Source organism: Eupeodes corollae, chromosome 2, assembly GCF_945859685.1.
Source record: "Eupeodes corollae chromosome 2, idEupCoro1.1, whole genome shotgun sequence".
Taxonomy (NCBI): Eukaryota; Metazoa; Arthropoda; class Insecta; order Diptera; family Syrphidae; genus Eupeodes; species Eupeodes corollae.
The window spans coordinates 26,731,090-26,743,745 of record NC_079148.1 but is presented as its reverse complement, the minus strand read 5'-3'; the positions used below and the strand labels follow the sequence as shown (position 1 = coordinate 26,743,745).

At 36.7% G+C, this 12,656-nt stretch overlaps 2 protein-coding genes across 2 annotated transcripts in view; one reads left to right on the top strand and one right to left on the bottom strand.

The window, feature by feature from the left end:
- Window positions 1-283: 283 nt before the first annotated feature.
- Window positions 284-4,639, top strand: LOC129947740 (uncharacterized). Its single transcript, XM_056058413.1, has 8 exons — window positions 284-1,481; window positions 1,542-1,780; window positions 1,842-2,065; window positions 2,126-2,885; window positions 2,941-3,134; window positions 3,199-3,658; window positions 3,723-4,081; window positions 4,208-4,639. The coding sequence occupies exons 1-8, from the start codon at window positions 620-622 to the stop codon at window positions 4,485-4,487; spliced, it is 3,378 nt and encodes a 1,125-aa protein (XP_055914388.1). The 5' UTR covers window positions 284-619; the 3' UTR covers window positions 4,488-4,639.
- The window catches only part of LOC129947742 (nose resistant to fluoxetine protein 6-like), a 52,639-nt gene continuing 44,518 nt past the window's right edge, over window positions 4,536-12,656 (bottom strand). Inside the window, exons 2-10 of the mRNA XM_056058415.1 lie at window positions 9,986-10,188; window positions 9,743-9,915; window positions 6,728-6,858; window positions 6,502-6,656; window positions 6,106-6,438; window positions 5,846-6,039; window positions 5,653-5,778; window positions 5,249-5,591; window positions 4,536-5,187 (exon numbers count right to left, since the gene is read on the bottom strand). Coding sequence (XP_055914390.1) covers window positions 5,011-5,187; window positions 5,249-5,591; window positions 5,653-5,778; window positions 5,846-6,039; window positions 6,106-6,438; window positions 6,502-6,656; window positions 6,728-6,858; window positions 9,743-9,915; window positions 9,986-10,188 — 1,835 coding nt within the window. The 3' untranslated portion in view covers window positions 4,536-5,010. The remainder of the gene's footprint in view (window positions 5,188-5,248; window positions 5,592-5,652; window positions 5,779-5,845; window positions 6,040-6,105; window positions 6,439-6,501; window positions 6,657-6,727; window positions 6,859-9,742; window positions 9,916-9,985; window positions 10,189-12,656) is intronic.

Sequence of the window (12,656 nt, the reverse complement as noted above, 5' to 3'; positions counted from 1 at the left end):
ACCAAAGTGTTCCGTTTGCTATATATTAGCACAGAACCAAAACAAACAACACAATTTAAATAATTTGTATAGTTTTCTGTTATGCTCATGCGATTCACGTTCACCGCTCTTTTTAATATTTTTGTTTTATTTCTTTTTTTGAATAACAAAAAATCAAAAAGTGTGTTTTTGTAAAACAGCTGGAAACCCAAAATACACGTTTGGTTAGGACGCTATTCTAAAATTAGCCAACAACCGATCATAGCCTCTCTCGAGAGCAAATTTTTAGCTCTCAAAAAGTCTCAGTTAACGAGAAAACGCGACCATAGGCAGAACATGTATTTTTCCGCAAATTTAAAATTTTTCTTTTCTAGTTTTTCATAAGTAGTATTTTTTCTTTTTGACCATTTGCATATAAAAATTTGACAAAAATTTCTTCCTTCTTTGGTCTCGGTGTGAGTGTTTTCGAAAAGATTTTTTTCTTTACCGTAAGAAAACGAATTTCGACAAATAGAAAAGTAGTTTTTAACTTCTAATACCGTTAAATACTGGAGTGTTTTGGTTTCTTTTATTATTTGTTCTTCTGAAGTTTGTACTGTCGCTGGCATTTCTCGAAATCAAAGATTTTGGTCGAAAATCGATGTTTACATCATCGAAAAAGTGCCTCTGTTTGGCGATTCTTGTAGTTCTGCTCGTTTGTCCACTTTTGTCGCATGGATTTGGTGCAAAAACCGACGATGACGATGACACAGATCCTAGGGAGGCGGTTAGAGCTGTTCGTGCGAAGGCTCCACGAAAATTCGAATTCCGGAAATTGGTGCGTGTAGCTCTGCCTGAAGAAGAGGACGAGGAGGAGGAAGAAGAAAATGGTGGTGGAGGAAGTGATGACGAGGAGGAAGATGACGATTCGGATGATGAGTTTAAATTCGAAAGAGCTCGTAAGCTAGATGGAACCAAAGTAAAACCCACTTCTCAGAGAGCAAGTGTAGACGAATATGGAGAGGACTATGTGAAAGAGAAGAAAACAAGTAGCAAGGATTCGGAAAAGGGATTCTTCTCTTCCCTGTTTGGTGGACTATTCGGAGGATGGTGGAATGATGCACCTGCTAAGGCTCCACCTCCACCTCCGCCACCGGCAGATAAATCAAATGGTATAATCGATTGGATTCAATCGTTTAGTAGAATGTTCAAAAAACCCGCCCCTGAACCAAAACCTGCTGATACTGGTATCGATTGGATGTCGTATTTGAATCGCTGGCCATTCAACTCACTCTTCCCCATTGGAAAACCCGAGAAGAAGATCTCGTTGCCTAGGAGTGAAGATTCTTCGCATCGTTATGCTTCTGGAGCAGAGCCAATGAGTCAGGATCACTTCGAATCGTTGCTGCACACTGTGCCAGGATTTGTTGTCAACGCGTCACATGTTAGTGATATTGAATGCAAGCAGCAGATGCAGATTTTTCATCGCCAATTACGCGGCAATAAGTTTTGGACACTACAAAGTGAGTGTTTTTCTGTTGTATGTTGCATAATGTATTTTTATATCCCATCCTCCTTCCTAGTGCTTGATTCAACGGGAAAAATCACATCGGGACTTTTACGAGGAAATATCAACCAACTTGGTGATTTCGAAATGTGCACCCATGCCAAAACTTTGGTCAAGGTCACTTCTGATATATCACTGCGGATTCGAGGAAAATATTGCTTAGCCCACATTGAAACCCAAGGGAAAGTCGACGAGCTCAAGGTTCCATTGCATTTGGCTCATGGTAGAGGTCTCTGGAGGAGTCATTTAGGAAACGTAATTTTTTCCAATCATTCAAATTAGTTAATTTATTTGAAGAATGTCATTTTTTTTCTAGCCAAGTCATTTTATTCCACGATATGCTATCGCTAATTGGGGTGTGTGTATTCCTAATGCCTGCTCGGCAAGTGTTGTCCAAGACATGATAGAAACAAATCTAAAGCCGTACAATAATACTGGCGTTGAATTTCGTGTGGAAGTTTCGGAAAACGATTGTTTTGTGAAGACCAGCAAACGTATAACCAAACTATTCAAGAAGGACGATAAGTTTGCCTTTGCTGTGTAAGTCCACATTCTTGAAGACTTCTTTCGGTGGTCATTTATATTCCTTCCTTTTCTTAGGTGCTACTTGGCTGCATTTTGGTTGATATCTGCTGCCGCTTATATTTCCGAAAATTGGCTAAAAGTCTCAACATATCTAAGTGGCCTTTTCAAATCATCAACAGACGAAACAGCAGAAGAAACCAAACCAGATGAAACAGAACCTACATCAGTGCTTGAACCAGAATCCGAAACACCTGCCGAACCCGTCACCGATGTCGAACAAGAAGCTGAACAAGACGAAACGTCCAATCCTGCGATTGCAAAGGAAATATTTCATTCCTTCTCCCCCAAACGATCACTGTGTGAGCTTTTGTCAGAAGAACGACTTGACATGCAATTTCCAATATTCCATCTCTTGAAAATCCTTTCGACTTTTATGCTCTATGTCTGCCTTAAATACATGATGATTGGTCATTTGCCAATAACAAATCGAGATAAATTGGTTCGAACAGTCGATCAGCCTTTTAGCGTGGTATTCCGATCACCAATGATCTATACCGATATACTTTTGATCATAAGTGGATTTCTGTCAGGCTATCAACTCTCCGAAGAAATGGAATGCAAAACCTACATTGGAGTTATCAAGAGAGTGCTAGCGAAGGTTTTAAGATATTTACCGACGATCTATGCTGTTCTGTTCTTTCAAACCTGGATACTTCCACATCTAGGTTCTGGTCCTTTATGGAATAAACTTATTGGACAGAATGCAAGACTATGTGAACACAATATGTGGAGGGTATTGTTTGGCACTCAAAATGCAATCGATTTTGAAGAGACTGTGAGTTGAAAAAGTCGATTAATGATTTATTAACATGATTTTCCATTTAAAACAGTGTTCTCCAATCACAATTCAATTGGCATTGGAGTTGCAACTTTATATGCTTGGACCTTTGATAGTCTGGCTATATTATACCGACGCTGATGCGGGATTCTTTGCCTATGGAGCCTTCCAAGCAATGTCAGTTGCTGCAAGATTTTCCAGAACCAATTTGGAACACCTATCGGCAATCATGTTCCATGGAATGAAGTGAGTAGGTGCTTGAATTGCCCAAGAGACTTTTCTTATATACTTTTTCTTTCACTTTTAACAGTGTCAGTAAATTCTATCGAACTGCCAATATCCTTTACTCATCACCCATTGCTCGTGCCACTCCGTATCTACTCGGAATCGGAGGTGGAATTTTACATCGTTTTACCGAAGGGAACCTTGAAATTCCACCCGGCCTAACGAACATTGGATGGCTGACTGCAGTTTTCAGCATTGGATGGTGTTTTTGGTATCCTTCATCTGGGATGCGTTCAGACTTTATTTATAATTCCTCTGAAGCTGCATCTTATGCTTCGTGGTCACCATTGATTCTGGGATTGGCGATTATATGGATAGTTTTCATGACACCCAAAGAGGGATTCGTAATTTCAACTTTTCTAACATCCAAACCGGTGCTGTTCCTGAGTCGAATCTCATTCCCTATGCAATTGGTTAGCTATACTGTAGTACTTTATACCGTTGCCGGAGTCAAAGATTCCAACAAATACCACATCAGTGATTTGGTAAAGTAAACTTCTTATGCTTCCTTAATTTAATTGTTATAACTCATCGTGTGTTCTCTTTAAGGTTAATGTCGCAGAATTGGCTACTATTGTTTTGTGTTCAACTTTTCTTGCGTTCCTAATTGACGTACCTTTTCAAAATGTACGATTGATCATTATAAAAAAATTATTCACCGAAAAACCGCTGCATGAATCAGATTCTCACGATGAAGTTGAATTAGATCAATCAGAGGAGATATCCGAGGCAGTAGTTGATATGAGCTCCGATGGTCCAAAACCAGAAGGAAATGAAACCCCTGAACCACCAGATGAAGATGATCATTGGAATACTGTTGATTCAGATGAGAAGGAGCACGAATATGTTGTTAGATTCAATTCACATTTGGTCAATGGATCTGGAGCAGTTGTCGAAACAAGCATAATGTAAGTTAAGTTTTTTTGAAATGGTATCTTTTTTTAATAACTTAGGAAGATTTTCAAAAAATAGTGCGTATACGCCACAGTTACCATTTTGAATTCTTAAGATTTCTTTATGTATTCTCTCTTTAGAAACTCCTCACCCGAACCTGAACCCGAAATAGAAGAAAAATCCGAACCAGAAGAAGAAATCGAAATTGAAGAAGAAGAAGACGAAGACGAAGAAGAAATCGCCGAAGAAGATGAAATAATTCGTAGACCCAATTCACCAGATACCGAATCAAACCCATCACCAACACCTTCTCCAACTCAATCACCACAACCACCAATTGAAACAAAAATTGAAACACCTTCCCCTACCGATGAGGGCTTTCGAAGACGACGACGTCCAACGACAAAAGATGATGAATAATTTTTTTCGCTAATCAATTAAAAATTAAAAAAAAGACATTAAAACCAATTCACTTTTAACACTTTTAATATAAAAATATTAATTCTATTATTGTATTTACAAAAGTTTAAAAAATGAGTAAAAATATAATAAAATAAAATAAAATAAAACAAGTTATGACTCACTCGCTCGTTCTTAACCTTAATCAAAAAAATAAATCTTAAATAAATATAATAATTAAGAACTTTGATTCAATTTTATAGAAAAATTACTCTTCAGACTCACACTCACAACAACAAGGCAAGGATCACAATAACTTATTAATTATGTAAACATCTTTTTTATCTTTTTGTTTTTTGAAGCAATTTCCTTATTTTTTGAATCAATCTCATAAGTTCCGTTCTTGGTTTCTCATGTTATCTTTTTTTGGGAATCTTGAATACTAGACTATTCGTAAAGTTATTATATCTATACATAGGACCAAAGAACTATCACCCGAATTTGTGTAAAAATCACCAAATTGCTTTTTCTTAATTTATAACTACTACGCTATCTGTTCTTCAGATGTGCTTGGTGATGAGGTGTTTCTCTTTGGTTGAGATGGTTTGTTGAATGTCTTCAAGAGTATCCTTTCCAAAGCATGAATAGGTGATTCGAAAAGTAAACATACAATAAGAGCCAGTAAAAAGGTATCTACAGAATGCATTGCAGCTTTGTGGAACTAAAAACGATAAGAGTTGTATTAATTGATTTTCAAAAAGTTTTTAAAAATTAAGCCTTACCATATCAATCCTGCTCAGATAATGAGGAAATCTTATATCACTTGCATGATAAAGCTCTACGATTCCATTGCACAAATAAGCGCAATATGTTAATCGACTGATTGGAGCGAAGACTCTACTACTGAGGAACTTCTGAAGATGTGCTGCATGTCCAGTTGTGACGGCAATTATCAACCATCCAATACTGAGACCCCAGCCAACTTTGTGAAATGCTGAATACAAGGAACTTTCAAGAACGGTGAAGGGGCTTGTGTAGAATCTTGTTATGGAAAACATTGAAATTGAGCCAATAACTATCGAGGACATCCAGAGTAGGCTCACATAGTGTTTGGGGATTCTTGTGCTGTAAATAATTTCAAGAAATTACAAATGGTGTCTTTTAATAACTGATTTACTGTGAATACTTCTTTTCTTGCATAAGATGGACAATAAATCCTGCGAGAATTCCCAGGACATAATCAGCTGCTCTCATATGAGTTTTGATATAGGTACCAGTATAGAATGAGTTGCTGGCGAAATCTCGTACCTCACTAAAAGTATACAAATTAATTCTTTTAATTCATGATTTCTATGATTTCATTATTTTTAGATTCTTACTCTGCGTAAACCATGAGGGTTGGATCAAGCTTGTTAATGTAAGTGATGGTAAATGGAATTGCCACTGAGATTGCCAACACAACAACAAGAAATTGGAATGCATATTTTCGAGATTTATGAAGAAAGTAAATTCCTATCGGAGCTAAGAAGAAGAGTTGGGTATCCACCGACAAGTACCAAGATTGGAACATACACTGAAAGAAAATACATATTCTTTTTTTATAAAAAATCCGAACTTAAGAAAATTTGCAGGTTCTAACCAATTTATCAGTTCCAACGTAATTATTTATGTACAAAATATTTAACCACCATGATTCCTTACATCTTTCTTGTTCCAAACCGATTTTTGATTGCCAAATTGGACCATCTCCCATGGCAGAAAACCAAGTCATATAAAAACCCAGCACAGCCATATAAGACGGTGTCAAACGAATATAACGTCCAACATAAAGAACCGCAACATTAATATTACCACGACGTCTTTCCAATTCGATGAGAAGAATTCGGCAGAAAAGAAAACCACTCAGAAATAAGAAGATATCAACGAAGAGTAAAGAATTTGTAAGAACTGCATTTTGAACTTGCAACAGATTCTGAAAAAGATAAGTGTTGTAAGTAAGTACTTGAAAAACATATTTGAAAACTTTATTTAATACTTCAGCCATGAATCCTGAATTGTACACTGGTCCACTGTATATGAAAGATAAAGCATGTCCACCTAGAATGAATATCATAGCAAGGGCTTTGATTCCGTTGATAGCATTTAAACCCATTTGCTCTTTGCCGTTTTGACCTAACTTTTTCAGATTTTCTAAAATTTCAACAAACAAAAAAACAACAATTAAATATTTAACAAAAAAGTAAATGATTTATGAGAATTACCTATAATTGAAAATGCTTTTAAGGCCACATCGATTCTTTGTCTTTTGTGTTCGTTTCTATTAGCATAGAGTTGATAGACATGATAAGTGGTACTAAAAATAGTCAGCGTTAAAAAGAACATCACCACGGATCTGTGAATGAAATGTTCAAAGAAAATAGTTTTTAATAATTTACTACAAGTTATTTAATATTTATTAGAACATTCATCAATTTAAAGTATTTAAACAGTTCTATTAAAAATGGGATAATCATATGAAGCTGTAGATCGTAATTGTTCGTCAAATTAAATGTTTCTTTAAGGTTTTAAATCTCTTGTGAATGTAATCTTTTATATCTTCAAAGGGGGGGGGGGGAGAGGTGTTTCCACTTAGACAGCTCTCCTCAGGCGGCAGCGGACGAATTCTCGAGATGGAATCAACGGTGGCGTCTACAGTTCCAGTAAGGTTGAACTACTTAGTGAACACCTTATAAGGCTTCTTCGACATATTCGGAGCCCAGGCCTGTAAGGAGCGGTTTATCTGGCTTCTCTTCCTTGGTGGTATACTAAGGATCTGGCCCTCCAGGTTGAGGGTTGTGCCGTCGGGGTGACTTCCTGGCCACGTAAAAACATCATAGTTTCGAAGCACCAACAAGCCTCGGATACGGACGGATTCACTGTTGACAACCCACGCAAACGAAATAAGGACAACGAACTTCGGATCTGTACATCGAATGTTAGATCCCTTAATAGACCACGTGCAGCCGAACAATTAGCGGAAACTCTAAACTGCTGCAAGGTAGATATTACCGCCATCCAAGAAGTGCGATGGAATGGAGCGGGCAAACGCAAACTAAAAGACTGCGATATATACTACAGCGACTGCTACCGAGAACAAAGACAGCTCTATTTGGGTGTGGATTTGTTGTTGGAACTAGACTCAGGCAAACTCAGTGTGAGCGAGCGCATCGCGACAATCCGCATCAAGGCTAAATTCGCCAACATAAGCCTAATATGCGCGCATTCCCCAACAGAGGAGAAAGATAAAGACACCAAAGGCATATTCTTCGAGCTCTTGGACAAGACATATGAGCAGTGCCCTGGCTATGACATTAAAATTGTCTTAGGAGATTTTAATGCCAAGCTAGGAAGAGAAGACATAATCGGGAGATACAGCCTGCACGACACCACCTCCGACAACGGATTCACGCTGGTGGATTTCACTGCGGGCGAGACGTTCTGGTAGCTAGTACGCAGTTCACACATCTCAATATCAATAAGGGATATGGAAATCTCCTGATAATTCAACCATCAACCAGATTGACCACATTGCAATCGACGAACGACACTTCTCCAGTATACATAATATCAGAACATTCCGAGAGGCCAAGATTGACTCGAACCATTACCTCGTTGTAGCCAAGGTACGTCTACGGATATCAAGATCCAAGCAAAAAATGCCGGCAAGCGCACGCAGCGAAACAAGAGGCATACAAAACGGCACAAAAGGACTAGAGCTGCTCGAGCTCTACGAGCAGAAGAGGAGAGAGGAACACCGGCTTCTTAGATGAAAAAAAGAGAGCATGAGAAGCGCGCGATCGAGCAGATAGAGGGATGTCACAACAGGAATGATGTTCGTAAATTTTACCAAAAGGTAAAAAAAACTCCCAAGGGTACCAGCCACGAACCGAAGCATGTAAAGACGATCAGGGGAACACCGTAGTAGAACCGCAGTCGATGCTGAGAATATAGAAAGATCACTTCTCCAAATTATATAACGGCGATGACGAACCGAATTCCGCTGTAAGGGAGATAGAACCACTCAACCTCGGCGACCCAGATCAACAATTACGCCTACCCGACCTTAACGAAGTGAAGATACCTATATCTAAACTTAAGTCAAACAAAGCTGCTGGAGCTGACGACATCGCTGCCGAACTATTCAAAGCAGCAGGCGATGACTTGGTACCGAGCATGCACCAACTCATCTGCAAAATATGGTCGGAAGAAAGCCCGATGAATGGAATCTTAGCATAGCATGCCCGATAAATATGAAAGGAGACCTTCTAAACTGCGCAAACTACAGAGGCATCAGTCTCCTTAATATTGCATATAAGATCCTCTCTGCAGTATTATGTGAACGTCTGAAGCCATTTGTTAACAACCTGATTGGTCCTTATCAGGGTGGCTTCAGACGAAGAAAGTCCACTATCGACCAAATATCCACACTACGGCAGATCTTTTAAAAAACCCAGGAGCTTCAATTCGATACCCACCATCTCTTTATCGATTTTAAAGCCGCGTATGACAGCATCTATAGGGAAGAGCTCTACCGAGCAATGTCTAGTTTTGGCATCCCTGTCAAACTTATCCGTTTGTGCAGAATGACGATGGAGAATGCACGCTGCTCTATCAAGGTCGGAAAAGATCTTACCGATGCATTTGATGTCAAAAAAGGTTTTAGATAAGGCGATGCATTGTCATGCGACTACTTCAACATCGTTCTGGAAGGTATTCGAATCCGATCCCGAGGGACGACGCTGTAGAGAAAGACCGCGACTCAGGTGGCGCACTCAGGGTGAAGACCTCAACCAACTTGGCGTGCGAAACTGGAGACAGCTAGCTAGGGACCGAGCTGGCTGGAGACGCTTGTTGATTGAGGCCCAGGTCCGCCCGGACTGTAGCACCACCTTAAGTAAGTAAGTAACTTTCCAGTCAAATTTCCAATAAAGTTGACTGGATTGGAATGCAGTTTTTCCTCAGCTGGCCAATCAGATACTAGAAACTTCTATAAACGTCTAAACCTGGCCATTGAAAGCTATTGACAGTTAACTAGAAAATTGATGAAAACTGTTATTTTCAATACGGATTTTTATATTTTAATAAAATTGATTAAAAAAATATCAATTTATTAGACAGCTGATGTAAGCAAAAAGCGTGATAGTTGATGAATTTTTAAGTTTGTAAGACAATTTTTAAGTATTTCGAAAATTCAAAAGCTCTAAATGGTTTTGTATGGCTTTGAAGTAAATACTTACGCATAAATCATCATTTCTTTGGTCACAATAATCTCGCTTTTTTCTATTTGGCACATTTTTTCATCAACAGTTACAGATTTTTGAAGATAATTTTCTAAAAATATTTGTACATCTTTGGCATTACACGAAGCTGGAATACATGTTCCCCAATGGACAATAGTTGAATTTTCAGTCTGTAAATAGAAAATTCATAAAATAGGTTCAATTAATAAAAAAAATTGTTGTTAAGTAGATTTAAGTTACCCGAATTTTTCTTGAGCCTAGTTTTTGTATCTTAAGACCATCCATTTTAACATCAGCTAAACAATATTTAGACCTGATTGGAATATTATAACCCAATTCAACTTCTACATGTTTATTGAGTTCAATGCATTGATCGTAATGTCCAAATTGATAAACCAAACCGTTTTCAACGCCTGATAATCCTTTGGCTGATGCATCATACACTGAAAAAAATGGAAACAAATGAATTGATTAAAATTAAGTCAATGTTTAAATAATGAAAATTGTTAAACCGCGATTATCACGAGTAAATACTTTAGAACCTATTTCACATTAACGGTTTGGTGCAAAGTTTAAAATCCGCGTCATTTCAAAGAACTTTGCCCATCCTTTTTATATGATTGTATGTTGATATGTTTATTCTGGCGTAAAACCCAGATTTATCAATTTGCATATTGATTAATATTTTCCGTTTGATTTGGTCGTGATAAATCAGTAGGCAATTTCAAAAAAAGGTATTAAAAATTTGCACAAAACTTTGGGCGGTAAATTCAAAATTCAAGAGTCACTCATATTATAATTCTTAATAGTCAGTATACACCAACCAACAAACCTATCACTCACTTATTCACTACCTCTACTTGTTCTAAGAAAGATTTCTGAACCTCGTCAGAATACTAATTAGGATTATGTTTAATAAAAAACTTAATATTTCGTTTGGAGATGTATGATTTGAGTTTAGTGTTTATGGTAAGTTTCAGCTGCTATTTGATATTCAAAGAAATATTTATGTATATAAATTTCTTGAGATACATAAAAGTAGTTTTTAAGAATAATAACAGCTCTTAGAAGAAAAATATAAAATATTTAGGTATGAAATAAAAATATAATAATTGGCATGCTGATAACGTTTATAAAGTTTCCAAAAAACTTCCATTGGGATAGAATTTTTGTTGCTCGTCATTTAAGTTTAATGACTTTTTTATAGTCCTACGTGATCCTAAGTGTTGATAAACAAGAACATTCTATATTTGTGTACTTAAATTGAACTTTGAATATTATCAATACGTACGATTTTAAATACGCGTCAAAGATTATACCGAAATGATATTATTTCTTTTTTAAGTCCCACGGTATGGATAAATCCTTGTTCTATTAAACTTAAATCAAAAAATTAGGCAACTTAAAATTCAATTGACAAGGTTTGCAAATACTTTCGTTAGAATCTATGTATGTGAATTCTGTACTATACATCATTCATTCTTGTGAAAAAGTATGAAGGATAGTAATTTTGTAAGTGCTTTTTTGGAATGATTCAAAAAAATTCCTTCGGAGGGTCAAAGTACATGTTTAAAAAATATTTCCTATATTTTATGATTACAAAATGTAAGCTCTTCATTTGGCTTGCGCCACACCATAATTCTTCCATTCGATCCAAAGAGGTTGTATTTACTCTCGTCAACAAATATTACATCATCCCACCAAGTTGATTCCTTATTTTTGTGTTACCTCGCAAATTTGATCCGAATTTGCCTGTTGCGCATATTGATAAATGGCTTTTTTCGCTCAACACGATTATTGTCTTTATGGTTCGGCGTACAGTTGATGCAGATATTTTCTTTTTGCATTCCATTAACACTTCTTGCACAAAATTTGGAGCACTTAAACGAGGATTTGCTTTCCTTCCTTCTTTTTTATACATCCGCACAATATCACCTACAGTATTTGGATTTATGTCTAAAATATCAGCAATTTTTTGTGTATGTTTCCCCCTTTATTATCGTAAAAATTAACAAGGTTCCTTTTTTCAAGGCTTGCGTTTTTTCCTTTCTGCCCTATGATTAACTTTTTAAATAAAACCATACGATCTTACACTAAATCGTTTTAAAAATGTAAGCAAATGTCTACTGAACATTTTATTTTAACGGTACTCGTGAAAAGACAAACTGTCAATCGGAGCAAATGTCAAACTCAGCAAAGAAAACAAAAAACTGAATATTAATGAAGCGCTTACATGTGTCCATTTTGCGTTGTTTATCGTATATCTTAATGCAGTTAAGTGATTGCAAACATTTTGTTAATGAAATATGTAGGGAATAATATACTTATTTATAAAATAACGAAATGAAAAAGCAACTAAAGTATTAATGACACTCAGAATAATTATGGTATGCAGTTATTTGGAAGTTATTAATATACGTTTTGCGTTTCAGTTTCTTAAAAAATTATGATTTTTAAAATCATAACAAAAAACAATGACATTTTTGATCATCAAAAGTCTTTAAGAAAAATTAAAAAAAAAGCCTATCGCGAATTGGCTCAAAACTTTAATTTCCAAATTTGGATTCAATCGAACCAATACTTTGGGCTGTAGAGACCAGCACATAAGAACAGACAGACGGAATCAGTTACCCACTTTTTTCGACTTCTCTACCATAGTAATGTAATGTTTGATTTAAATCTCAAGTTCGAGAATACAAAACTGGCCATATACGAGTATGTAGTTCCTAGTCGCAAGTAAGATGTGATTAAAGTTGCTACCGTTTACGAATTCATTACAAGTGTTTTTGTCCCAAAATTAACGCAAGATTTGAGTTTGCCGCCATTTGTGCAGTGAAGTGTTGGCAACCCTGAAAAAAAAGCAATTTGACAGCTAACAGTATGGGGTTATTAAAAATGGAGCGTTACACGA